Here is a 25,183-nt window from a genome sequence, read left to right on the forward strand (position 1 = left end):
CGGAGGCCCTGATCTCTTAGCCACTCGAGTTCCCACGGTCTGGCATTTAGTTCAGTAGTGTGTCAGGACTTGCTTTCCAAAGAAGGCACAGTTTCTTCACTGCAGACAGCATGGTCTTGCTCCAGAACTATAGGCGACTGTAATGTGACTCTCTGAACAGGACATAGCAGAGACACCTGACAGCATTTTCGTTCCCCACAGCAAACTCGAGCACCATAGGGTTTGTTAGGTCACATACCCCAAGTGACAAGGCTGCTTGTCCCACCGCCCGACTCCATCGCTTGATGGGGGGAGCTGCAAAGCACTGGGGCCGCTTTTGTGCACGTCATCCAGGTCAACCTCGCCCCTCGAGATGTTTTATTTCATCACATTCCTTTTGCCATGTGAAGCAATATGTTCACAGGATCCAGGGATTAGAACGTGGATGTCTTTGGGGGGCCATTATCCTGTCTACTACAGGGTTGTTTCCAGATGCTGGCTACAGTAGTCCCCCCTTATCTGCGGGGAATATATTTCAGGACCCCCAGGGGATGCCAAAACCTTGAACAGCACTGAACCCCATACATGCAGCTGACCCTTGAACAGCATGGCTTTGCATGGCACAGGTCCACTTACAGATTTTTTCCAATAAATGTGTGCAGTAGAGTACATGTATTTTCTCTTATAATTTTTAAAAAATGTTTTCTTCCCTCTAGTTTATTGTAAGAATACATCCTATAATACATACAATATACAAAATATGTGTTAATCAACTGCTTATGTTATTGGTAAGGCTACCTGTCAGCACTGGGCTATTAGTAGCTAAGTTTTAGGGGATCCAAAAGTTATATGTGGATTTTTCTTTTTTAAAATTCTCAATTTTGTTATTTATTTTGAAAGATTTTATTTATGTTCTTTTATTTATTTTTTAAAGATTTTTTATTTATTTACGTTTAGAGAGAGGGGAAGGGAGGGAGAAAGAAAGGGAGAAAAACGTCAGTGTGTGGTTGCCTCTCATGCACCTCCTACTGGGGACCTGGCCTGCAACCCAGGTATGTGCCCTGACTGGGAACTGAACCTGTGACTCTTTGGTTCACAGTCCAGTGCTCATTCCACTGAGCTACACACTGAGCCACACCAGCAAGGGCTATTCATGTACTATTTTAAGGGCTATTTTTAGAGAGAGGGGAAGGGAAGGAGAAAGAGAGGGAGAGAAACATCAATGTGTGAGAGATACATCGATTGGTTGCTTCTCACTGCCGCCCCAAGTGGAGACCTCGCCCTAACCCTAACCCTAACCGCCCCCCCCGAAGTGGAGACCTCGCCTGCCACCCAGGCACATGCCCCGACTGGGAATTGAACCAGTGACCCTTCTGTTTGTAGCCCAGTGCTTAATCCGCTGAGCCACACCAGCCAGGGCTATATGTGAATTTTTCAACCACAAGGGGTGTTGGCACCCCTAACCCCCATGTTGTTCAAGGGTAAATTGTGCTGTGTTTTCTCCTATACATACATACCTATAATAAGTTCAATTTATAAATGAAGCCCAGCAAGAAACAACAATAACTAGTAATAAAAAAGAACAACTATAACAAGATAATGTAATAAAAGTTATGTGAATGTGGTCTCCAAATATCTTAATAGTGTGCTCACCTTTTCACTGAAGGGAAACACTGTACAGTTTCTTGTTGGCACGTCTAAATCGCCAGTCTCTATCACTGCTCTTGCGCTTCGAGGCCATTATTAGGTAAAATAAGGGTGCCTTGAACACAAGCACTGTGATACCGAGACAGCCAACCCGCTGACGCAGACGGCCACTGAGTAACTAGCGGGTGGGCAGGGGACAGAGCGTGGAGGTGCCGCACAAAGGGATGACCCACGTTCCTGGCAGCACAGAGCGGGGCAGCGTGAGATTTCATCACCCTGCTCAGAACGGAGGGACCTTTAAAACTTACGAATTGTTTATTTCTGGAATTTTCCATTTAATATTTTTGGACTGCAGTTGACCAGGGGTAACTGAAACCACAGAAAGTGAAACCGTGGATAAGGGGGAACTACTGTATTATGAATTTAGCTACTATAAACATTTGAACAGTTATTTTTGTGTGTGAACATAAATCTTTATTTCTCTGGGATAAATGCCCAGGAGTGCAATTACTGGGTCGTATGGTAATTGCATATTTTATTTTTTAAGAAACCGCCAATCTGTTTTCCAGAGAAGCTGTAATATTTTACATTCCTACCACAATGTATGAATTATCCAATATCTCGGTATCCTTGTCAGTGTGCGGCATTGTCACTATTTTTAATTTTAGCCAGTCTGTTAGGTGTGCAATAATATCTCATTGGGGTTTTGATGTGCATTTTGCTGATGGCTCTTTTCATGTGGGTGTTGATTTTTTTTAAAAGGGAGCACTATTATTTCTAACGCAGTGGTTAGTCAAGGGCAACGTTTCTGTTGAGTTCAAATTTTTCATTGTAACAAGTAGGAGAGGGACCTGCTGAGAAGGGCCTAATCCAAGCTCAGCGGGGCCTTGCGGATGGATCCGTGTGAACATCAGGCACTGGGGTGGCTGCCGCTCTCTGCGGCCAGGGACCTGGGCCAGGGGAAGCACCCCGTTACTGAGTCCGTGCCGAGCTGGAGAGAGAGAAGACTCACCTGAGTCTCGCACTACTCCGCAGCCGGCCCAGGCCCTGACCCCCGGACGACCTCGCGGCGCTGGGGGTGGGGGGACAGCGGTCCTGATTGCGCACAGACCCCGGCTTCCCGCCAACACCCAGGCAGGGGCTGCAGCAGCCGCGAGGGGGCGCCACCAAAGAGGGCCGAGGCCACCGGCGGTGCCATGGCATCCCTGGGCCTCCGGGTCTGGCTCCTGCTCCTTCAGCCCCTGCTCTGGGAGGCCCGCGCGGTTGGGGAGGGGGCGCAGGGCGGGACTGCGCCGCCCTCACGCTCTCCCACCCCCTCGGGCAGCCGCCAGGACCCCGGGGCGAGCCTGTGGAAGCTGCCACCCGTAGGGGTTCAGGGGCCCTCGGAGGCCCCGGAATCCCCTGTGGCTTCAGAGTCCCCCGATTGGGTGGCGTTTACTCCGGGGAGCTCTGGTTCCCACGTGGCTGTGGCAGCTCCGCAGACATCACCCCCAGCCACAGGAGCGGCAAGAAAACTGACCATTTCTACAGGTAAGGTGCCTGGGCCCCGCCCGGCCACGGGGAGCTGGCCAGGTCCGAGGGCCATGGGCCCTGCCCTTCGGGGAGGAGGGTCTCAGGGCCCACGATTTTCCCCTCGAGGTTTGGCGTGGACCCAACCCTGCCCTCGAGTCCTGAGCGGCCCGCGCCATTCCGGGAGGGTCTCGGGGGGGAAAAACAGACCAGCCTTGGGGTGGGAGGGGCCATGGCCTTGCTCTGACATTTCTGGGGGTTATCTGGCCCCGGTGGTGGTCGCGTCGGTGGCTTTCCTTTCTCCCTCCCCTCTCTCCCTTGGCCGGTGGCAGTGTGTGGCCAGCGCACTATGCGGATAATCGGCGGGAGGCCGGCTTCCGAGAAGAAGTGGCCCTGGCAGGTGAGCCTGCGCATCAACCACCAGCACGTGTGCGGGGGCTCCCTCATCGGCAGTCGGTGGGTGCTCACCGCGGCCCACTGCGTGTTCGGGTGAGTGTTCCAGTCCCCGGGCTTGGGCCCCGGGTCCGGCTGTGTGGGCCCTGGGGCCAGTCCCGTCCTCTGCCCTGAGCTCTCTCTCTCTCGTCTGAAAAGGGGGATCACAGCCCCTCCTCTTCAGGTTGTAGGTAATGTTCCGGCCCTTGGTAGGCTGGAAAGATCCGAAATCAGGTTCAAAGCCACTTCTTTGAAGCCAGTGTGGGCTAGCCTTCACCAAGTGGCAAGCAGGGGGAGCGACAGTGTGGGGACAAAGCCGGTGGGGGACAGTGAGAGCGTAGAGACTCGCAAGGGGAGTGGGCTGTAGGAGACCAGTTTGGCTGGATCGGTGGTCTCAGACTCTAACAACACCCGCAGAGCTCGTTACAACACGGAGTGCCTGTCCCCAACCCCTAGGGTTTCTGACTCAGTAGCTCGGGAGGGGTCCTGAGAATTGGCATTTCTGACAAGTTCCCATGGGATACTGATGCTCATCTGAGAACCAGACTTGGGGAGCCAGTGGGTGGAGCGGCCCGGGGTGTGGGGAAGGGGTGTGGTTCGGAGGGAAGCGGCTGATGGCCGGCACCGGCGGAGGTAGGACCAGGCTGGGAAGGACCTAGAACACGCGGAAGGGGGATGCAGACCCTCCAGGCTCTCTCTGCAGCCATGTGGAGTACACGGTGAAGATAGGAGACACACACCTGAGGGAAACCTCCACGACGGCAGTCGAGGTCCCCGTTCAAGACATCGTTATCCACCACGATTATAATTCCCTTGGAGTAGTCGAAAATGACATTGCTCTGGCCCTGCTCGAGTTCCCTGTGAATTACTCCTCGTACATCCAGCCCGTGTGCTTTCCCGAAATGGCTTTCCTGGTGCAGACTGGCACGGAGTGCTGGGTGACTGGATGGGGGAAGCTGCGCGAAAAAGGTGAGACTGGGATGCAGAGCCTGGCTGGGAAGGCGCTGCCTGGTGCCCTGGGCTCAGCCTACGAGCTAAAGGGAGACACAGGGAGGCCATCTTCTAGCAAGTGGCCAAGGTGGGGGTGGGTGGAGAAGATGCTGCGAGGGGGTGGTTTGACGGTGCTGCAGATCTCTATCAGTATGTCAGGACCTCAGGGCTCAGGTGACGAGCAAGGGGGGTTTAGCTCAGTGGTGTTGATTTGTCTGCTCCTCTGAGCTGCTTCAGACTGGAAGTCCTTGGCTTGGTGTTTAGGGAGTTTTCTGTGAGTGAGAAGAGGCCCTTTCACTTAGCATAATGCTCTCCAGTTCCATCCATGCTGACAACTGTAATCGAATAATAATAACATCATTTAAAAAAAATAAAATAAAGTAAAAATAAGAAGTTTGGAGGCCAACAAAAAAAAGAGAGAGAAGCCCTGGCTGGCGTAGCTCAGTGGATTGAGCGCAGGCTGCGAACCAAAGTGTCACAGGTTCGATTCCCAGCCAGGGCACATGCCTGGGTTGCAGGCCATGACCCCCAGCAACTGCACATTGATGTTTCTCTCTCTCTCTCTTTCTCCTTCCCTTCCCTCTCTAAAAAAAAAAAATAAATAGAATCTTTAAAAAAAAGAGGAAAAAAAGAGAAAGAGAGAGAGCGAGCGAGCAGAGAATGCCTCACGATGAACCTGCAGGGCCTCCTATCCCTGGGGAGAGGCTGGACTTCGTGCCCTTAGGGCACTTCCTGTCTGAGAGTCTGTGATCGTGCCCCAAAGTAAAGATGACTCACTGATATAGGACACCTGTCACCATTACTAACGGTACTCAGAGTGACAGATCCTCAGTTCTGATTTCCCAGGCTCATAAGGCCCCGCCTCTTCCTGTCCTGATTGGTTCTTCCTTCTCTCGTCTTGGTTTGGATTCTTACCTCCTCCTCTCCCCAGGTCAGCTCAGGGTCTCATTTCCTCCAATGTCAAGTGGGGACCATACCCACTGCCTTCATAGGGTATCTGCATGTGAACACACCGCACGAGGGTGGGGCCAGGGCTTCCTGTCCCGGCTCGCTGAACACATCTACCTACTCCTGCATCACCTGCACAGATTCCAAAGAGGACGCTCCGGAACTGCTGCAGGAGGCCGAGATAAGCATCATTCACTATAAGGAATGTAATGAAATTTTAAAGAAACAGTTACAGACGTCGACGGACATACTGAAGAAAGGGGTCATCTGTGCATACAGCGACCTAGGAAAGGACTCCTGCCAGGTCAGTTCCTGGCCCTTTGCTGCCTCGGAATTTTGGTTGTCCCCGAAAAGCTTCTCCGTCCACAGGCAGAAGCGCCTGCATCACCTGCCAGCCCCTCCCTTCACCCTTCATTCAAATTAAGGGGACTCAGTGGGGCCCGTTTTCAGGAGGGAGGAGCCGATGTTGCCTGGAGGGGACAGGGTGGAGGGGAGGTTCAGGCGGGAAACACCGGTGATGGAGTCACATGCTTTGAACCCCGCCTTTGTGGTTAGCAATGTACCGAATGTACCGAGAGAACATTATTCATTATTGTTATCACAGAATGCGTACATTTTCTCTGCTTATAGTCAATATTTTCTGTGCAGTTTTTTAAAGAGGTTTTATTTATTTTTTAGAGAAGGGAAGGGAGGGAGAAAGAGAGGGAGAGAAACATCCATGTGTGGTTGCCTCTCGTGTGCCCCCTACTGGGGACCCGGCCCACAGCCTGGGCATGTTGCCCTGACTGGGAATCGAACCGGCGACCCTTTGATTCACAGGCTGGCGCTCAATCCACTGAGCCACACCAGCCAGGGCTGTGCAGCTTTTTGAGTATACATACAAATTTTGTTTGTTAAAAAATGTCAACTTTTTAAAACATTTTTTTTTTCAACTTTTAAATCTTTCTCAGAAGCCTGGGCCAGGTGGGTGCCTGGGGAAGGCCTGCGCATGCCCGTCTGCCCGGGGCCTCGCAGGACACTCAGCCTGTTCTGGTTGTCGGTCCTCTTCCACTGCTCCGTGTCTTTCTCTTTCTCCAGGGAGACTCCGGGGGCCCCCTGGTCTGTGAATTCAAAGACTCGTGGGTCCAGGTGGGGATCGTGAGCTGGGGCTTCGGCTGTGGTCGCAAGAAATACCCTGGAGTTTACACAGACGTTAGTTTCTACAAGGACTGGGTCATTCATCAGATGAGTCCGGCTTTTGCTCTTCACTCAGCAGGACTCCTCATCCTGCCCCTGTGTCTGGGGCTGCCCCTGGGCCTCCTGGCGACCCCGTGATCACCCATCACTGCCACTCGCTCCCCTCCTGTTTCCCAGGCTCCTCCGGGGCCTCTCCTCCCGCTCCTCAGCGCCCTCCCCTCACTTCCCTGTTGGGACCCACTGACCCTGCGGAGAGCCACACAACAGAGAGCAGGGGCAAGACTGGGGTCCTGAAAGCGTCCCTGCCTGGTCCCCAGGCCCCTGCCTCCGCCCCGCCCCCACCCTGCCAGGAGGGAGGGGTGAACCCACCCAGCTCCGGGGCCAGCTGACCTGCCAGGCAGAGCAGGCGCTGCAAGGAGTCTCGGAGCACGTCTGCCGAGGAAGAGACGTCATCCACGGTGGACACCTTAGACCTGACACTTTGTCCAGCCTGTCGGCTTGCTGACTGTCCAGAGGGAGTGAAGGAGGTGTCACCCTGTCCCTGCTGTGCTGTGGTTTCTGCAGGACTCGGGTGTCTGGGGTGGGGGGAAGCTCCCTGCACCCCAGTGCAGATCCATCTGTGAGTGGCCAGGCTCTGCCACGCCAGCCTTTCTGGGTTAGCCCCTTCCCCGGAACCCCGTTCCTCAGTGTCCTGGCGGCCACATGTAGGCTCAGCCCGAGTTGTGTTGAGGCGTGAAGGAGCGCGGAGATTTCTGATGTCAGTTGAATAAATGTTTGGAGACTGGCTTGGCTGTTCTGAAGCTCTGCTGCCCTGGACGTGGTGGGGTTGCACATAACGTTGCCTGTGGTGGGCCGTTTTCCATGTAGCATAGGAACCGTATAGGGTTCTTTTTAAGCCCCAGGAGTGTCCAACCTTTTGGTGTCTCTGCACCACACTGGAAGAAGAATTGTCATCTTGGGTCACACATTAAATAAATGGCAAGACATAATCATCACACAAAAACATCTCATAATGTTTTAAGTAAAGGTACGACTTCGTACTGGGTGCATTCACAGCCAGCCTGGGCTGCGTGTGGCCCGTGGGCCACGGGTTGGACACCCACGATGAGAGGGAGCAGTGAGTCCCTGGCAGCTCAGATGTGAGTCCCAGGGACGGTTTCAGGCAGCTGGGCCACGCTCCCTGTGCCCCTGTGGTCGTCATCCGTGGGTCTGCAGGGGGCTTTGTAGCCTGATTTAACAGCTTCTGCAGCTCAGAATAGAGCATCCAGAGAAACTGGACCTGGGGTAAAGGGCAACGCTGGGGCATGAGGAATATTCTTTCTTTTTTTTTTAGAATTTTTTTTTTTTTAAGATTTTATTTATTTTTAGAGAGGGAAGGGAGGGAGATAGAGATAGAGAGAGAGAAACATCAATGTGCGGTTGCTGGGGGTTATGGCCTGCAACCCAGGAATGTACCCTAGCTGGGAATCGAACCTGGGACACTTTGGTTCCCAGCCCGCGCTCAATCCACTGAGCTACGCCAGCCAGGGCTCAGGAATATTCTTTCTTTCCCACTGCTTCTACTTTCTTCTCACCCCCGACTTTGTTACCAAGATCAGCATTCATTCCCCTGGGGAGCCGGGCAAGAGAGGCACTGTGGTAGGATGCGGTTCTTCATCCTCATCCCAGGCCCAGGGTCCCAGAGTCTCTCTGTCTAGCTGCTGATCAACTCCCCCCCGCCCCCCCAATCATCAGTCCCGTGCTCTCCCAGGGGGTCAAGGTTTCCCCCAGATATCTGGGGGCTTCAGAGGGTAGTCCGTGTCAGCCCCACCTGTTGCCCGAGGAAGGCTGGGGTCGAGAGACCGAGAGCTTGCATCGAACCCAGTCTCTTAATGTGCATCCAACCAGCTGCTTGAAGAAGCCGCTGAATATTCATGGGTTAAAAAAGTCAATTCTTTTTTTTTATTATTTTTTAAAGATTTTATTTATTTATTTTTAGAGAGGGAAGGGAGGGAGAAAGAGAGAGAGAGAGAGACATCAATGTGCGGCTGCTGGGGGTTATGGCCTGCAACCCAGGCATGTACCCTGACTGGGAATAGAACCTGCGACACTTTGGTTTGCAGCCCGCACTCAGTCCACTGAGCGACGCCAGCCAGGGCTTACAAAGTCAATTCTTGTTCCTATAACTTGGTCCGCAGGTAGCTTTGCTCTTTCTTATGGCTCCACTGAGCCCCGTGTGCATGCTTTGCCTGCATCGGCAGTCCCTGGAGGGCTCGTTAAAATGCAGACCACCAGTTCCACTCCCAGAGTGTCCAGTCCCGGAGGTGTGCGTGGGACCTGAGAGGGTTCACGTCTGACGAGTTGCCAAGTGTTACTGCCGCTGCTGCTGCTCCTCCAAGGACAATGCTCTGAGAACCACTGCCCTGCAGTCACACGGCACAGAAGGCCACCTCCTCTCGGCCATCTCGGTGTAGAAGTGGCACACACCACCTGCATGCACCTCCTCCTGGTGGGAATGCACACGACCCCCTTAGATGCCAGGCTGGGGAAAGTGGTCCCCAGAGCTGGACCCTTCACGCTGGACAAGAGGCACAGGACAGGAATCTCCGTGGTCACCTCCCAACCCCTGCCTCACCAGCGGATTCCAAGACCTCGTCCCTTCACAGATCACCCTGTGAAAGCCCAAGGCCTTCGTGTCTTTAAGTTGCACCCTCTGTTCGGTGGGAGAGGAGGAATATTGCCCCCCGCCCCCACCAAGACTCTGCCCCAATCTTAGGTCCAGCTCAAATGGTGTTTTTTCAAACACATCGTCCCTGACGCCCTAGCCTTACTGTTCTCTTGTGCTTCCCACAGATTTCCAGATTTTCAAATCAGTATAAACTGTAAAACTCCAGAGCATCAAGGGTGCGGTCAGAGCCTGGGTGCCGAGGCACCATCACCGGCCCAGGGATTTCCGTGTGCCCTCACTGTCTAGGTTCTGGGGGCACTGTCACCAGTTTAAGGCGCTTGGGGTGCTTTCACGGGGAGCGGAGCCAGGGAGGCACTCCCAGATCCAGGGCTCTGAGGTCAATCAACTTCCAGGAACCAGCGTAAGGAGGGGGCGCAGGGCAGAGTTCACGGCCCCTGCAGGGCTCCAGGGCGCCGTCGCACGTCGTCATTATACACGGCGGGCCAGTCGGGCGGGCGGTCTCGCGCCGGGAGACCCGTAGGTGACGTGCTGGAGCCGCCATCCTGCGCTAGTGGCTAGTGGCGCCCTCACGCATCCAAGCGCCTTCGCGTCTTTGAGGTTGCCGGGTGGCGCCTCCTGGGCCTCATGGCGTCCTCGCTGTGCGGGCCTGGAGGCCTGACCCGCAGCCTCTTCCTGCTGCTGCTGCTGCTGCTGCTGCCGCTGCTGAACTTGGGTGAGGCCAGAGCAGCTGTTTCCCTCCTTCTTCCCCAAGCCTCCGCCCCCCTCCCTCCCCTCCCCACTCCACTCTCTCCTCCGCCCCCCCTCCCCTCCCCCCCCGCAGTGGAGGCGGGAACAGGGGCCGACCTACCCCAGAGTCCTCTCTCCTCTACCATCGCTGGAAGATTCCAGGAACGCCGAGCTCCTGCCCTCTCTAGCCTCCTCCCTCAGCCCCGTGGCCCCCCGGGGACCCCTGATTTTTCTTCGAGCCAGTCAGCCACCTCTTCCGCTATCAGCATGGGCACCGGGGCTAAGACCCCAACCACCTCCTCACAGCATCCTGGGCCCCTCGGATGCTACCCCTCCTCCCCAGACTAGATCTTCTAGGCAGCTGGGCTCCCCTGCAGACCCCACTCGGGCCCGCGGTCTGGCCCGCACGGGCTCGTGGTGTCCATCTACTTAAGGACCATTCCACAGTGCATCTCCTACCGAGCCCCTCCGTTCCAGCCCGGTGCGCCTCACCAGCGCAGCCTGGTTCACCAGTGGACGCAGGCCTTCGGTCGCTGTCTCCCCAATACCCGCCTGCCCCCAGGGGCCCCTGACTACTCAACCCCACCCTCACCCGTTTCTTTAGGAGCCAGAGACCAGGCTCCTGCTCAAGGTGGGCCCTCCTGCGCATGCTCCCTCCATCTGCGGCGCTTACCGACCTTTATCGGCTCCCTTGGTGTTTGCTCTGTGTGTCCCCTGTCTCTCTCCCTCACTGCGGGAGTTCTCGCCGTTACAGTGTTCGCTTCGTGCTTCCTCCCGGTGCCTCCTCACCGGATCCTCAGCCCCATTCCTGGCAGGCGCCTTGTCTTACTGTCCCGACCTTTCTAGGACTTCCTCCTGGGCGAGGTGAAACCGATTCAGAAGGAGGTGTACTGAAAACAGGAGGGAGGGAAAGGAGGGAGGGGGGGAGCTCTGACACCAGGGGAGCCCCGTGCACCAGGGGAGCCCCACGAACAGCCAGTTCCAGCTGCTCTGGGGCCGGGCTGGCACAGCGCTGGGTCCCTCCGGGCAGGCGCAGAGTGGGTCTCTCTGTTCTCCAGGTTCCTGCTGTGGACTGGCATGGACGGGCGCAGGTGCAGACACCTCGGTTTGGGGAGGGCCTGAAGAGAAAGTCTAATTTTAATTTCTCATTTGCAGTCTCCATTCAATATTATTCTGTATTTGTTTCAGACGTGGTTAGACAATCCGGTCCTTTTCAGAGTGGTTCCCCCGCCCCCAGTATGTCCAGTGCCCACCTGGCCCTAGAGCTAGTTATCACGATATTATTGGCTGTCTTCCCTATGCCGCGCTTCACATCACTGTGACTATTCTGTAGCTGCCAATTTTTACTTCTTAATCCCATCATCTTTTTCACCAAAGAGAAACTCGAATCTTTTCTAGGAGAGGCTCAAAAAGTAACGGAAGGAACTTGCCGTCATCCACCTAAGAGAGGCTCCGCCTGTCTCGGTTCTCCTCTCCCGCAGGGTAACCCCCCTGCCCCCCTGTGCCCTCCCAGCTGCCGAGCTCTGTGCCTCCCTGACGCACTGGTGCTCCCTCCTGTGACGTACTGGGGCTCCCTCCTCATTGCTCCCCGGGCGAGCTCACATGCCCTGGGCGGTGGGTGAGCTGCCGTTGACACGATGCTGCCCCATGGGTCTGGATGTGCATCCACTACCGGGCATCACCCAGACAACCTAGAAGCATCTCAGCTGCTTGGGAGACCCTCATCTCCCTACAGACTGGTTTTCTCACTCTGTTCTCTGACTCGGTGGATAGCAGCCACTTGTCTCTAAGGTCGGAAACAGGGAGGCGGGGCCTGGCCTGTGTGGCTCGGTTAGTTGGTTAGTTAGAGCACCGTCCTAGGACCAAAGGATTGTGGGTGTGATTCCTGGTCAGGCACATTCCTAGGTTGTGGGTTCTGTCTTTGGTCCAGGCGCATCCGGGAGGCAATCAATCGATGCTTCTCTCTTGCATGGATGTTTCTCCCTCTCCCTTCCTTTCTCTCTAAAAGCAATGGAAACAGGTCCTTGGGTGAGGGTTAAAAGAAAATGGGGAGGAGGGACACCCTCGGCTTAGCTGTCTCCCCAAGCCCCACCGCCAGCTCGCTGTGTCTGGTCTCCCTGCCGCTTCTCGTGCAGACCTCCGAGTTTCTCGCCTGGTGTCTGCAGAGCCTCCTGTGGGATCTCCCCGTCCTCAGTCTTGTCACCTTCCTGTCTATTCTCCTTGCTGCCTTCACGACACGAGCCTGACCGTGTCCCCTGTCCCCTGGCCGCCCCTCTCCCTGACTCTGCTGTCCTGGCTTCATTCCTCGCCATCACAGGCCTTGCCCTTGATCCTGCAAGCCTCAGGCAGACGCCGAGGTGTTTCTTTTGTAAGGAATGTCACTGTCACATCTCGTTTTTGTTGTGCCGTCTCACCTTGTAGATCTGGCGCAATAACCCCTATTTCCACTGTGTCTTCTTTGCTCCCCTGACCCCTGTGGCCTCGTCCCTGCACTGATCTCATGCCGGTGATTGCGTTGGCTTCGGTGTCCCCTGCTGGCCCGCACGTTCCTCCAGGGCACACACAGCATGCATCTGCCCGGTACCTCTGTCCTCGCCAGCTCTGGGCTCCAGGCTGGGCACGGAGCTGGAGATTAGAAAGTATTCGGTGAATGATGCCCTGGCTGGTGTGGCTCAGTGGATTGAGCGCCAGCCTTTGAACCAAAGGGTCACAGGTTCAATTCCCAGTCAGGGCACAGGCCTGGGTTGCAGACCAGGTCCCCAGTAGGGGTGTGCAAGAGGCAACCGCACATTAATGTTTCTCTCCCTCTCTTTCTCCCTCCCATCCCTCTCTCTAAAAATAAATAAATAAATTTTAAAAAATTAAAAAAGAAAACATTTGGTGAATGAATAAATGAGCTAATCGATGACAGTGCACCTCTTCACTGTCATCCTGTTGTGACCTCTCGCTTCATCCTGGTCCCCCTTTTCTCCTCCAGGTTACGAAGAAGAGGACGCCAAGCCAGGTGGGTAGGGTGAGTCCCTGCTGCAGGTCCCCTCGGTTCCTGGGAGGGTGTGCTCTGAAGAGGGTCCCCTGGGTGGTGGTGCTCCTGGGTCTGCAGGTAGCAGGGGTTTCATGTAAAGCGTCTGCTTTCTGAAGGACAGCCCGTGGCTGCCAGGATGTGCAGACCCGGCAGCGTGGGGGAGAGGGCAGCTGGGCCGCCCGTGGGATGTGCAGCCTCTTTGAACTCAGTCCAGGCTGTGTCCCATCAGGGGGTCTGACCCTTTTCTGCACAGAGACCTTTGGGCTCCAAACTGTTTCTTTGCAAACGGAGCACCTGCAGAGCCCGGCACTTCTGGGTCTTCCTGTCTTTATCCTTAGACCGCAAGGGTGGAGGGTGGCTTTGTGTTGCTTGTTCAGGGGCCTCCATGGTCACGTGGTCACGGGTGCACCCTGATTTGCTGTGAATTGTCTAAGTTGGTCCTCCCTGCTTATGTCCCCACCCCACCGCCAGTCCCTCTCTTTGCCCTCTCTCCAGCCTTTCTCACATGCGCAGTGAGTCTCTTTCTCTTGGTATGTTTTTGTAAAAATACCACAGTTTTGTGGGCATGTGTTTCTAACAGACACAGATGGCGTGTGCTCTGGGTCTCTTTCTGTTTCCCACTCTTTTCATTCAGCCCCGTTTAAAAAATAAAAACGGTTTATTTGGCAATAATTTTAAGCTCACAAAACACTGAAAATACAAACAGTACAAAGAACACACATACACAAGACATTTTTTCAGGATCAGTTACGGGGAACCTACAACATGGTTCTCTCTCTCTAAATACGTTGGTATTTTCTGAGAATATTCTCTCAAGTAGCCACAGTGCACTGAGCAACTTCAGAAAGTGGCATTGGTGCCACACTTTGGTTTGCTGTGCGAATTTCAGCATGGTCCGCCCCCACACGCCCACCAGCAGGTTGTGGGGGTGTGTGTTGCTGCGGGTCTGCCGACCTTTGATCCAGTCCACATGTGCCCTTTTCTGCTAGTCTAATAGGTTTTAAAAAAAAGGACTTCTTGATTTAATGGACATTTTTCTCACTGCTGATGAGTGTGAGCACGTCTCAATGTGCCATTATTGGCCTACCGAGTTTCTTCCTGCAATAGATTGCTGGTCTTTATGTTTTTCATTTCGTCTGTTCTTTTTCCTTGTCGATTTTCATGTATATTCCTAATGACAGTCTCGTGCTGATTTTGGTCGTCGCAAATGCTGCCTTCTCACCTGTCACCTGTCTGCTGACCTCGTTCGTGGGGTCAGAAAGCCTTTATTCTGTGTCACCCTCAGTTGAATGCTTTATGGTGTGTGCTGCGAGGTTTTGTTTCAGGAGTCCTCTCCCTGCCCCATGCGGCGTGGGCTGCTGTGAACTCTCCAGTTTGGCCGATTGTGATGAGGCCTTCCAGTGCCAGTAGAGAGGAGGAATCCAGTCTTGCTTTTCTTATTTCTTCTAGAGTGAGCCGATTTCCTGGGACCATATCCTCGGGGAGCCATCCTCCACCCACCAATGGCGGCGACTCCTATCTTTATAATGAGTCCCTGTGGTCCATAGAACAATCTCTCACGCTCCCTATTCTCTTCCTTTGGCGCATTAGTCTGTCCTGGTCAGTGCCACGCTGTTTTTGCAAGCATGGCTCTGATGGATGTCTTAATAGCTCCTAGGAGAAGTGTCCCTTCTTGGATCTATTTTTTCAAAGTCTGAGCTGCTCAGGAAACCTTGCTTTTCTATTTCCATTTTCGAATAAGCTTATCCAATTTCTTAACAATTCTAACTTGGAAAGTGACTTTATAGAATTGATTTGGGGAAAATTGTCACCAGTGAAGGGGGTCTTGCCCTTTCCCCCAAGATAGAAATCAAGAGCAGAGATGAAAACAATTTGAAAGGAGGTTTACCGGAAACAAGGGGAAGGGAAGAAGGGCGGGAACTCCTTGCACCAAGGGCCCCCCCCGCCCTCCAACAGGGAGCACGGCTCCGGAACCGGAATCGCTGCTGGGGTTGGGCTGACCCAGCGCTGCGTTTCTTCACGCAGGCGCACAGCGGGCCTCTTTGTTCTCCAGGCTCCCAGCATGGTTCCCAGTGTGCGCCTGCGCAGACCGGCGAAGGCGCAGGCACCCTGGTTTGGCGAGGGCCTGCCGAGAAACTAATCTTATCTAGGAGAGGCTTAAAGGGTAACTGAAGAACATCCCCATCCATCTTAAGAGAGGCTCAGCTTGTCTCAATATTACATCTGAAATATTTAGTTGTTCTGTTTAAGAGCAATGGATGTCTCTGCATTTATGCCAGTCGTTTTCAGAGCCTTTTATTCGAGTTATAAACGTGTTGCCGCAGAAATATCACGTTGTGTTAGGTGAGTTAATTCCTTGGTGCTTTGTACATCTTTGCTATTGAAAATGTTTCCCGATTTTGAATATTTTTTTCTGTTGGTTGTGCCGGGTTAAGGAAATATTACTGACTTGAAAAGCACATTGTGGAAGTATTATATATATATATATATATAATATATGTATATATATAATATATACACACATATATAATATATAATATATATCATATCATATCATATCATATTATTATATAATTATATATTATATATAATTATATATAATTATATATTATTACATTACATTACATTATATTATATTATTATAATATATATTATATAATATATATGTATATACATATATATACACATACACACACACACACAAAAGCGCACGCGGTGTAAGTGTCCAGCTCAAGAAGTAGTCACACAGCGCACACACCTGTGCCCTGGGCGGCCATGTGAGCGGAGCAGGAGCAGCACCCAGAGGCCCCCGGCGCCCTCCCCGCAAGGAGTCCCATTGTTCCCGGCGTCCGGCGTGTAAGCAGGTTCTTTCCGCCTCAGGGTTACGTGATGTCTGAGGCAGCTTTGTGGCACATAACTTTTATCAAGTTAGTGACTTCTTTTCTCTTCCTAGTTTGCTAGGTAAGAGGTTGGGGTGTGTGTGTGTGTGTTTAGTTGTAAATACGTGTTGAACTTTTCCAGTGCCCTTTTCTGTGTGTATTGAGGAAAGCCCAGGATCTTTCTGCAGAGAATCCACTGAGAGCTCCCCCACTGCGGGTCCCCCCTTGCACTCCCGGGACAATCTCTGCACTATCATAGTGCATGATTTTATAAAAATGTGATGTTGGTTAGTATTTTATTTACAATACGTGCATCTGCATCCATTCATGGAGTCGTACGACTTGACTGTTGGAACCGCGTGCACACGGAGAGTGTGAGCTGTGGGGGTGGGCGGGGCCCGGGGCCCGGGCTGGGTTCTTTCTTGAATGGTCTGGGTAGGATCACAGTCTGGAGCTTGTCTTCTCTGGAGCTTGTCTTCGGTCTGAGCAGCGCGGGCACCTGAGCGATGCAGCAGCATCAGAGCTGTTCAGGAGTGTGGCCTGAGAGCTCGCACTAGACGCAAGAAAAGGCGTTTCTCATCCTGGGGCTTCTCTGCGTCTCGTCTGTTTTGAGGTTCCGTGCTGATTGTGCCTGGTGTATCTCTTTTCCTTCCCTCCTTTGATGTCTCTGTCTTGATGCATCTTGTCTCCTCCACTGTCATTTTCTGCCGAGCTCAGTGCCTTTGGCAGAAGGCCCCTGCCCTTCTCCCCCATCACTGACCTGCGAACAGGCCCCAGTTCACAGCCGCGTGCAGGCTGCCCCAGGGGCACCTTGGTCTCGTCATTCTCATCCTCCTGTGCGGTCACTATGTCTCCTTGGTGCGCTTGTCCCTGAAGCTTGTGGCAAACCCTGGTGGTCGAAGGACTTGGCCGTGACCCGCCATTGGCCCTGGGAAGCGAGTCTCCGGCTGGAAAGTCAGCACGTGTGTGGAGGGGCCCTCATTGGCCGCGAGTGGGTGGTGACTGCAGCCCACTGCATCCAAGGGTGAGTGGGGCCCGAGTCTCCAGGGCCCGGGACCCAGGGCTGCGACGGGCCCCGCCCAGCTTCCTCGTTTCCTCTGTGAGGCAACGTGGGAGTGGGGAGTGGAAAGGGGTGCTCAGAACAGGGGAGGCGGGCTCTTGAGATACAGGGGGCCGGGAGCTCCCAGCAACAAAGCCCGTATCCTAAACAGGGCGACAGACAAACTCAGTACAGAACCTCTAACCCCTCACACGTGAGAGCATATGTGTAGACCAGCACCCACATACACCACACACAGACCACCTTGCACCAACTCGAGTGATGAACGGGCAGGCAGTCGTCCCTAAGGGAGAGGGTCCTGGGCAGAGGTTGGGGCGTGGTGCCGCTCGGGGCCCCGCATCTACCAGGTGGGGCTCTGTGTCCCCTGTAGCACCAAAGAGTACTCGGTGGTCCTCGGCACCTCTCAGCTGAACCCCCCGGGTCCCTGGAAGGCCGTCTCCATCCCCGTGAGGGACATCATCATGCACCCCAAGTACTGGGGCCGGACCTTCACCATGGGCGACCTTGCCCTTCTCCGGCTGCGCGCTCCCGCCGCCTTCAGCGAGCACGTGCAGCCCATCTGTCTCCCCGAGCCCACCTACGACCTGAAGATCGGGACGCAGTGCTGGGTGACCGGCTGGAGCCAGGCTAAGCAGCGCTTCTCAGGTGAGCGGGGCGGGGGCGGGGGCGGTTCGTTCCTCTGGGGCCTTGCCTGAGGGACGCCCCCTCCCACCGCGGTGCGTCTTTGGAAGCTCGAGGGGCTCCTGGTTCTGGGATGGGTTAGGACCACCCCTCACGTGGGGACCACGGTCCGTGGCTGCGGGCACCTCATCGGGCTCAGCCGTGCCTGGGCTGGGCAGGGTCGTTCGCCTCACGGGAGCTCACAGCCAAGGAGCCACACATTGACCCGCTCACCCGTGTGCTCACTTGAACTTCCAGCACCTGCCCCAGGCTGAACCCTCGGCGCTGGGGACACAGGCCCTGCCTGTCGGGAGCTCGTCCCTGAGTGTGTGTGTGGGGGGCACAGGCTGGCAGGGAAAGACGCTCTGACCAGGCGACCTTGGGCTGCAGCCGAGAGGGATCTGGGATGCGCTCTGGGTAGAGAGGGTCTGCCTGCGATGCCCGTGGGGACAGCGAGTTTGGTTCAGGTGGCGCGGGGCACGGCCAGTGCGGCGCTCAGGCCGGGCCGCAGCGATGTGTGCCGGGATCCCGGTGCGCCCGCAGTGGAGTGGCAGTCGGATTGCGGCCTGCGTGGTTCAGAAGCCCAAGCTTCCCAGAGAAAGGGACCCTGAAACGCAGCCTTGGGGGGTGAGGGGCTGGTCAGAGCTGGTTCTCGCGGCAGTGGGAGGGGCCCAGGAAGGAGAGCAAGGAGGCGTGAAGGGGCGGGGCCTGGCCGGGTCTCCAGGGTCCAGGCGTCAGGACACGGGGAAAGGCCGGGGCTGAGCGGAGCGAAGGGCCAGTTCCCACCCCGCTGGGCTCCTCCACAGCCAACTCCACGCTGACCCCAGAGCTGCAGGAGGCCGAGGTGTTCATCATGGACAACAAGAGGTGTGACCAGATTTACCGCAAGAAGTCCGTCATCCCCCGCGTTGTCCCCCTTGTCTTGGGGGACATGATCTGTGCCACCAATTACGGAGAAAACCTGTGCTATGTGAGTTTCAGGGAGGTTCGGGAGCTCTCCTTCCGCTGGGAGCCACGCCCAAGCGGGGGGAAGTTCCCGGGGGTGGGGGGTCTGCCTGGCCTCGCTCCTTGTCACCACCGCTGGGCAGTGAGTGCTCTGCTCCTGTCTTCCCTCCCCTGTGACCTGGATGTTCCTAGTATTCTGCAGTGGGGCCCCCAACCACGGAGCTGAAGGAGGACCCCAGGTAGCAAGAGCCTGAAGGGGTGAAACAGTCTTCCAAGCGGAATGGAGAGCATGGGCATTCTGGGCCCCCTGGGTCCCGGCGGGGCCCACAGCCTCCCGATCACTCCTCTGTCTTTGCCTAGGGGGACGTGGGAGGCCCGCTGGCTTGCGAAGTCGAGGACCGATGGATTCTGGCCGGGGTGTTGTCCTGGGAAAAGGCCTGCGCCAAAGCACAGAATCCGGGGGTGTACACACGCGTCACCAAATACAGCAGATGGATCAGGAATCACATGAGCAGCAGGGCTCCCTTGGGCCCCTGCACCTCTGTCGGGCTCCTCCTCCTGCCCTGGCTGCTGCAGCCCCCCACGGGCCCCTGACCTCCCCGCCCTCCTTCCTCCTGCTCTGCCTCTGCTGAGTGGAGCCAGATCAAGGTCAGACCAAGGCCACGTGTCGGTATTCAACAGGAGTCACGGTGGGGACAGAGCCACCCCTGGGACACCCGGTCCCAGCAGGGGGGGATGCGGTGCACGACCAGGCCTTGGCAGGCCCGGAGAAGGGAGGCGTGGCCCAGAACGGCTCTGGCTCTGGGGCCCAGAGCAGCAGGGATTAAATTTGTGCAAATGCGAGCTTGTTCTGTTCTCTTTTCTGGATGGCCCTGGTGATTGGGGGTGGCTGGGAGGGCAGGGCCTCCTGAAAATTAATTCTACCAGGTGGTCCCCCAGAGCGGCGGCTGATGGTTTTGCTCCATCACCAGCGCTGGGGCGCAGGGGGAGGGTTCGAGGCCTCAGTCCCCCCACCTGTGGCGTGGGCGTGCTGTGCGGAGGCCGTCGGAAAACTCGCTGTCAGCGGACAGCAGGGAGGACCCACGTACAGTGCTCCGCTCAGCTTCGACTTTTTCAACGGCATTTAAAAATACCGATTACAAAAGTATTACGTGTTCACGGCTACAGTTTTTTCTTTACATTAAAAAAAATTATAAGCAATATCTGAATACATTCCTGCGATTTACTTAAAAAAAATCAGACATACAGGTAAAGATTTCCTCCCCTTACCCACCCCACCACAATGCTGTTCCCTGACCAGAAGTAATCATGGGAAGCATCCTTAAATAACCTATCCTTATGATTTTAGGTAAATGAGTTTATACGTATGTCTTATTAATGACCCACATTTAAGGAAATTAGACGCCTTGAAAACCTGCGTCAGTACCGAAGGTGGTGCGTAGTTGGAGCCGACTGCCTGTGTTCTGTGCCAGGGGTCAGAGGTCACTTAACCTGCACGCTCTCAGGCCGCTTCTGACTTGTCAGCACAGCGGCCATCGGAACTCTCTCCCGCCTGCGCACGGTGCGGAGGGGGGCAGTCCAGGGAGACACACAGTTCATCACTTCGGATGAACACTATCAAGTTCACGTGTCCCCAGCACGGAACCCCTTTACCTTCACACCCATCGTATACGAGAATGAGTTTCCCCTGTTGCTAAAAGTGCATGTCACTGATCTTTAAAGCTCACGCCCACCCAATGGCCGAGAGTTATGCCATTGCTGTTGGAGTTTGCATTTTCTTGATTGGAAAAGTGTTTTCTCACGTGTGTATTGAAAAACACGTGTATCTTTTCTCCAGTGAATCCTCTGTTTCATATATTTTACCCGTTTTAAAATTTGGATTGCTTATCTTTTTGATGGGAGGTCTTCAGCTTTTCTGAATCTTAAGCCTTTGTCAATTTTACGAATATTTTCTCCAGTGAGCCACTGGTCTTTTAGAAATACGTGGAATGGATGGGTAATTTTTCCATAAAGACTTTAAAAATTATTGCAGAGTCACATGAGTCTTTGGTCACATTAGTCTTTTCTCTCTTTTTTAAAAAAAGATTTTATTTATTTTATTTTTAGAGAGGGAAGAGAGGGAGAAAGAAAGAGAGAGAGAGAGAAACATCAACATGCGGTTGCTGGGGGCCGTGGCCTGCAACCCAGGCATGTACCCTGATTGGGAATCAAACCTGCGACACTTTGGTTTGCAGCCCGTGCTCAATCCACTGAGCTACGCCAGCCAGGGCCCCATACATTTTTTTCTAATTCTACATGTGAAGTTTTTAAAAAAACATTGATGGATTTAAAAAAATAGTCATCTTGATTCCTGCCATCTTGCAAAACTGTCCTATTTCATGCATTAGTTCTTCACTGGACTGTCTTGGCTTGTTTTCTGGGTAACCAAGTTACCTAAAATGGTGACTGCTACATCTTGTCCTTTTTGGAAGCATATCATTTCTATTTCACTTGTTACCCCATCGCCGGAGACACCCGGCACACTGGGAAGTGGTGGCCATGACTCTGGGAGTTCGTGTGCGGGTCCTGACTTCATTCTTTCATTTACCCCACGGATATTTACTGGGAGTCTTCTCTGGGCCAGACACTGTCTGGGGCCCTGGTGACTCAATAGTGAACTATTAAGATGATTATATGGTTTTTCTTATTTATTCACATAGTATAATACATTACTGGATCTCAGCGGATTTCTCAGGAGAATCCTGTGGTACGCTGTGGATTCAGTTTGTGGCGTTTTGTTTAGAATTTTTGCCCCAGTGTTGGGTTGGCCTACAGTTTTCCATTTTGTTCCACCCTTTGTTCAGGTTTGGTGTCATTGCCGTGCTAGCCTCTTAAAACATGTTGAGATGTCTTCTAGTATCTTCCTACGGCCTAGAGCAGTGCCTATGACACCAGCATTGTTGGTACTTTAGGTTTGATAGGTTGTGCACATAAAACTCACTGGGCCTAGTGCCTTTTCTGAAAACCTATGACTGTTAAAAAGAAATCTTCAGCCCTGGCTGGCGTAGCTCAGTGGATTGAGCACGGGCTGCGAACCAAAGTGTTGCAAGCTCGATTCCCAGTCAGGGCACATGCCTGGGTTGCAGGCCATGACCCCCAGCAACCACACATTGATGTTTCTCTCTCTCTATCTCCCTCCCTTCCCTCTCTAAAAATAAATAAATAAAATCTTTTAAAAAAATCTTCTATGGTTATTGGCCAGCTGGGTTCTCCTACCTCTTTTTGCATTAATTTCAGTCTAGAAAATCACTTCATTTTTCTTAGATTTTAAAATTTCAAACTGAAGTATAAGATTTGAACCTGTGGCCCCTTTATTATTTCTAATATTATTTTTATGTGTACTCTCTCCCTCTTTTTTATTGATTCCAGAGAAAAAGGGAAGGGAGGGAGAAAGAGAGGGAGAGAAACATCGATGTGAGAGAGGAACATCTATCGTCTGTCTCTCGCATGTGCCCCGACCAGAAACCGAACCCGTAGTCCAGGCCTGGGCCTTGACTGGGAATCGAGGCCGAGACCCTTTGGGTTGTGAGATGACACCCAACCGACTGAGCCACTCTGGTTAGGGCTCTTTTTTCTTAAAGACAGAATCAGCGGATTTTGGTCTATTTCACAGGTGTTTTCAAAAAACCGTCCGGTGTGCTTTTGTCGGTCACCTTTTCGGCATCCACCCTGCCCTCATGTTACCCCAGGTTCTGGTGAGCAGCCCGCCGCCGCTGCCGTGCTGCTCCTGTGCTGCAGCGGAAGCGATCGCACGGCTGCTCCCGGGAGGGGCGGTGCACGGGCTTCCTGCAGAGGGCGTGGTCCAGCCCCCAGCCACCTGACCTCAGCGGGTTGTCCCAGTCAGCGTCAGGCACGGCTGCAGCAGAGCCACAGGCCCTCCCTCTGCACGTGAAGGAGGCGGCAGAAGCAGGTGGGCTGTTGGCAGACATTTTTCAACAAGGGGACCAAGTCAGAGTGCAGCTGCCGCCACTGAAGAGAAGAGACAGAAAGTGAGGCCTGTTTGAGTGGAAGTTTCTCTTGCTTAGGCGCTCCTGAATGGTACAAACTAACTTCTGGTTTTAGTGATCAAACCTGCTCCTGTTTGTTCATTTTATTTCATTAAAGATCATTTAGATTTAGTAATTCCAAGCTTTTAATTTTTAAAAAATACTTTAAAAAAAGTGTCCCAGTTTCGATTCCCAGCCAGGGTACATGCCTGGGTTGCAGGCCATGACCCCCAGCAACCGCACATTGATGTTTCTCTCTCTCTCTCTCCCCCTCCCTTCCCTCTCTAAAAATAAATAAATAAAACCTTTAAAAAAAAGAAATGGTTATTAAAAAATATTTTTAAAAAGATTTTACTTATATATTTTTAGAGAGAGGGGAAGGGAAGGAGAAAGAGAGGGAGCGACATATCAATGTGTGATTGCCTCTCGCACCCCCTACTGGAGACCTGGCCTGCACCCCGAGCATGAGCCCTGACTGGGAATTGAACCTGTGACCCTTTGCAGGCCTGTGCTCAATCCACCGAGCTACACCAGCCAGGGCCTAAGCTTTTACTTTTGAGAGATTTATTTTATTGTTCTTTTTCTAACTTCTTGAGTATGCTTAGTTCATTATTATAGACTTCTTTGGTTTCTAATATTTTCACTTAATCCCATAAAATTCCCTCTGAGTCTTACTTTGGCCATATTTCATAGGATTTGATGTGTACTGACCTCATTGTCTTTCATTTTTATATTTTTTAATTCCATACTATATTTCTTATTTAACCCAAGAGTTAAATAGAGGGGTATTATTTAATTTCCTGATGGATAATTTGGGGGAAGGGTAGAAGCTTCTCCTTTTTCTCTATTAAAGATCATATCACAATATGGACTTAATTATTTTTGCATTTTGGAGCTGACTGAGGTTTAATTTGTGCCTATTACCTGGGCGTTTGAGACAAAAGTGTTGCATGTTGTGAAACGGAGTCCTAGCTACAAGCTGATAGGATCAGGCATGTCGGTTGTGTTACCCGAACCCTCTCAACACTTCCAATATTTTATGTCTGTGTAATCCGCTGGCTTCTGCGAGGTTTACCACAGGAATTAAAACTTTGTCTATTTCTTCTTGCAGTGATAATAATTCTTGCTTTATGTTTCAAAGCTGTGCCATCAGGAGAGCAGAGTTTATGCCTGCTGCACCATCTTGGGGGGGGGTATGCCCTATCAACATACCGTATGCCTTTGTCCTATTTAATACATGTTTTTTCAAAGATCTGGCTCATCTCAGAGTTCATTTCTAGTTCTGCTGTTCAAATGGATTAGGGTATAATTTTATATTTTGTACATGTTTCCTGCAGATTTTTCCTGGGTTTATTCTGTACCTTTTATAGTTCCTTGATTTGAGCATTTCATTCATTGACTTTCATTTTTGATATTCAATAATAAATACCTTCAAGGTTATGGATTTGCTTTGAACACATCCAATAAGTTTTTTTAATATATATTTTATTGATTATGCTATTACAGTTGTCCCATTTCCCCCTTCACTCCCCTCCACCCTGTGCACCCTCTTCCACCCACATTCCCCCTCCTTTAGTTCATGTCCATGTGTCATGCTTATAAGTTCTTCAGCTTCTACATTTCCCATACTATTCTTACCCTCCCCCTATCTATTTTCAACCTACATTCTATGCTACTTATTCCCTGTACCTTTCCCCCTCTCTCCTCCTCCCACTCCCCTATTGCTATCCCTCCATGTGATCTCCATTTCTGTGGTTCTGTTCCTGGTCTAGTTGTTTGCTTAATTTATTTTGGTTTTGCTTTAGGTGTGGTTGTTAATAATTGTGAGTTTGCTGTCCTTTTACTATACATGTTTTTTTTTAAATCTTCTTTTCTTAGATAAGTCCCTTTAACATTTCATAAAATAAGGGCTTGGTGATGATGAACTCCTTTAACTTGACCTTATCTGAGAAGCACTTTATCTGCCCTTCCATTCTAAATGAAAGCTTTGCTGGATAGAGTAATCTTGGATATAGGTCCTTGTCTTTCATGACTTGGAATATTTCTTTCCAACCCTTTCTTGCCTGTAAGGTCTCTTTTGAGAAATCAGCTGACAGTCTGATGGGAACTCCTTTGTAGGTTACTGTCCCCTTATCTCTTGCTGCTTCTAGGATTCTCTCCTTCATTTTTACCTTGGCTAATGTAATTATGATGTGCCTTGGTGTGTTTCTTCTTGGGTCCAACTTCTTTGGGACTCTCTGAGCTTTCTGGACTTCCTGGAAGTCTATTTCCTTTGCCAGAATAGGGAAGTTCTCCTTTATTATTTGTTCATATACGTTTTCAGTATGTTGCTCTACCTCTTCCCCTTCTGGCATCCCTATAATTCGGATGTTGGAATGTTTAAAGATGTCCTGGAGGTTCCTAAGCTTCTCCTTGTTTTTTTGAATTCTTATTTCTCCATTCTCTCCTGTTTGGTTGTTTCTTTCTTCCTTCTGGTCCACTCTACTGTTTTGAGTCCCAGTTTCCTTCCCATCACTA

The 25,183-nt window shown here is 52.4% G+C and overlaps 2 protein-coding genes across 2 annotated transcripts; both read left to right on the top strand.

The window, feature by feature from the left end:
- Positions 1-2,822: 2,822 nt before the first annotated feature.
- On the top strand, positions 2,823-6,819 carry LOC123830729 (serine protease 44-like). The gene is made up of 5 exons (XM_045857256.1): positions 2,823-3,156; positions 3,468-3,624; positions 4,271-4,536; positions 5,655-5,809; positions 6,583-6,819. Exons 1-5 carry the CDS (start codon positions 2,823-2,825, stop codon positions 6,817-6,819), a joined length of 1,149 nt encoding a protein of 382 aa, XP_045713212.1.
- Positions 6,820-9,791: 2,972 nt separating this feature from the next.
- LOC123830796 (putative serine protease 45) lies at positions 9,792-19,420 on the top strand. The gene is made up of 6 exons (XM_045857370.1): positions 9,792-10,061; positions 13,053-13,079; positions 16,853-17,000; positions 17,407-17,681; positions 18,503-18,666; positions 19,002-19,420. Exons 1-6 carry the CDS (start codon positions 9,974-9,976, stop codon positions 19,233-19,235), a joined length of 936 nt encoding a protein of 311 aa, XP_045713326.1. The 5' UTR covers positions 9,792-9,973; the 3' UTR covers positions 19,236-19,420.
- Positions 19,421-25,183: the final 5,763 nt, after the last annotated feature.

The sequence above is a fragment of the Phyllostomus hastatus genome, unplaced genomic scaffold, assembly GCF_019186645.2.
Source record: "Phyllostomus hastatus isolate PE091 unplaced genomic scaffold, TTU_PhHast_1.1 phas_scaffold_129, whole genome shotgun sequence".
Classification (NCBI taxonomy): Eukaryota; Metazoa; Chordata; class Mammalia; order Chiroptera; family Phyllostomidae; genus Phyllostomus; species Phyllostomus hastatus.

Excerpts from the sequence above, each read along its gene's own strand:
- LOC123830729 (XM_045857256.1), top strand. The coding sequence starts at position 2,823 with ATGGCATCCCTGGGCCTCCGGGTCTGGCTCCTGCTCCTTCAGCCCCTG. Across the intron at positions 3,157-3,467 it reads AAAACTGACCATTTCTACAG|TGTGTGGCCAGCGCACTATG; the intron begins GTAAGGTGCCTG and ends GGCCGGTGGCAG. Across the intron at positions 5,810-6,582 it reads TAGGAAAGGACTCCTGCCAG|GGAGACTCCGGGGGCCCCCT; the intron begins GTCAGTTCCTGG and ends CTCTTTCTCCAG.
- LOC123830796 (XM_045857370.1), top strand. The coding sequence starts at position 9,974 with ATGGCGTCCTCGCTGTGCGGGCCTGGAGGCCTGACCCGCAGCCTCTTC. Across the intron at positions 17,682-18,502 it reads GGCTAAGCAGCGCTTCTCAG|CCAACTCCACGCTGACCCCA; the intron begins GTGAGCGGGGCG and ends GCTCCTCCACAG. Across the intron at positions 18,667-19,001 it reads ACGGAGAAAACCTGTGCTAT|GGGGACGTGGGAGGCCCGCT; the intron begins GTGAGTTTCAGG and ends GTCTTTGCCTAG.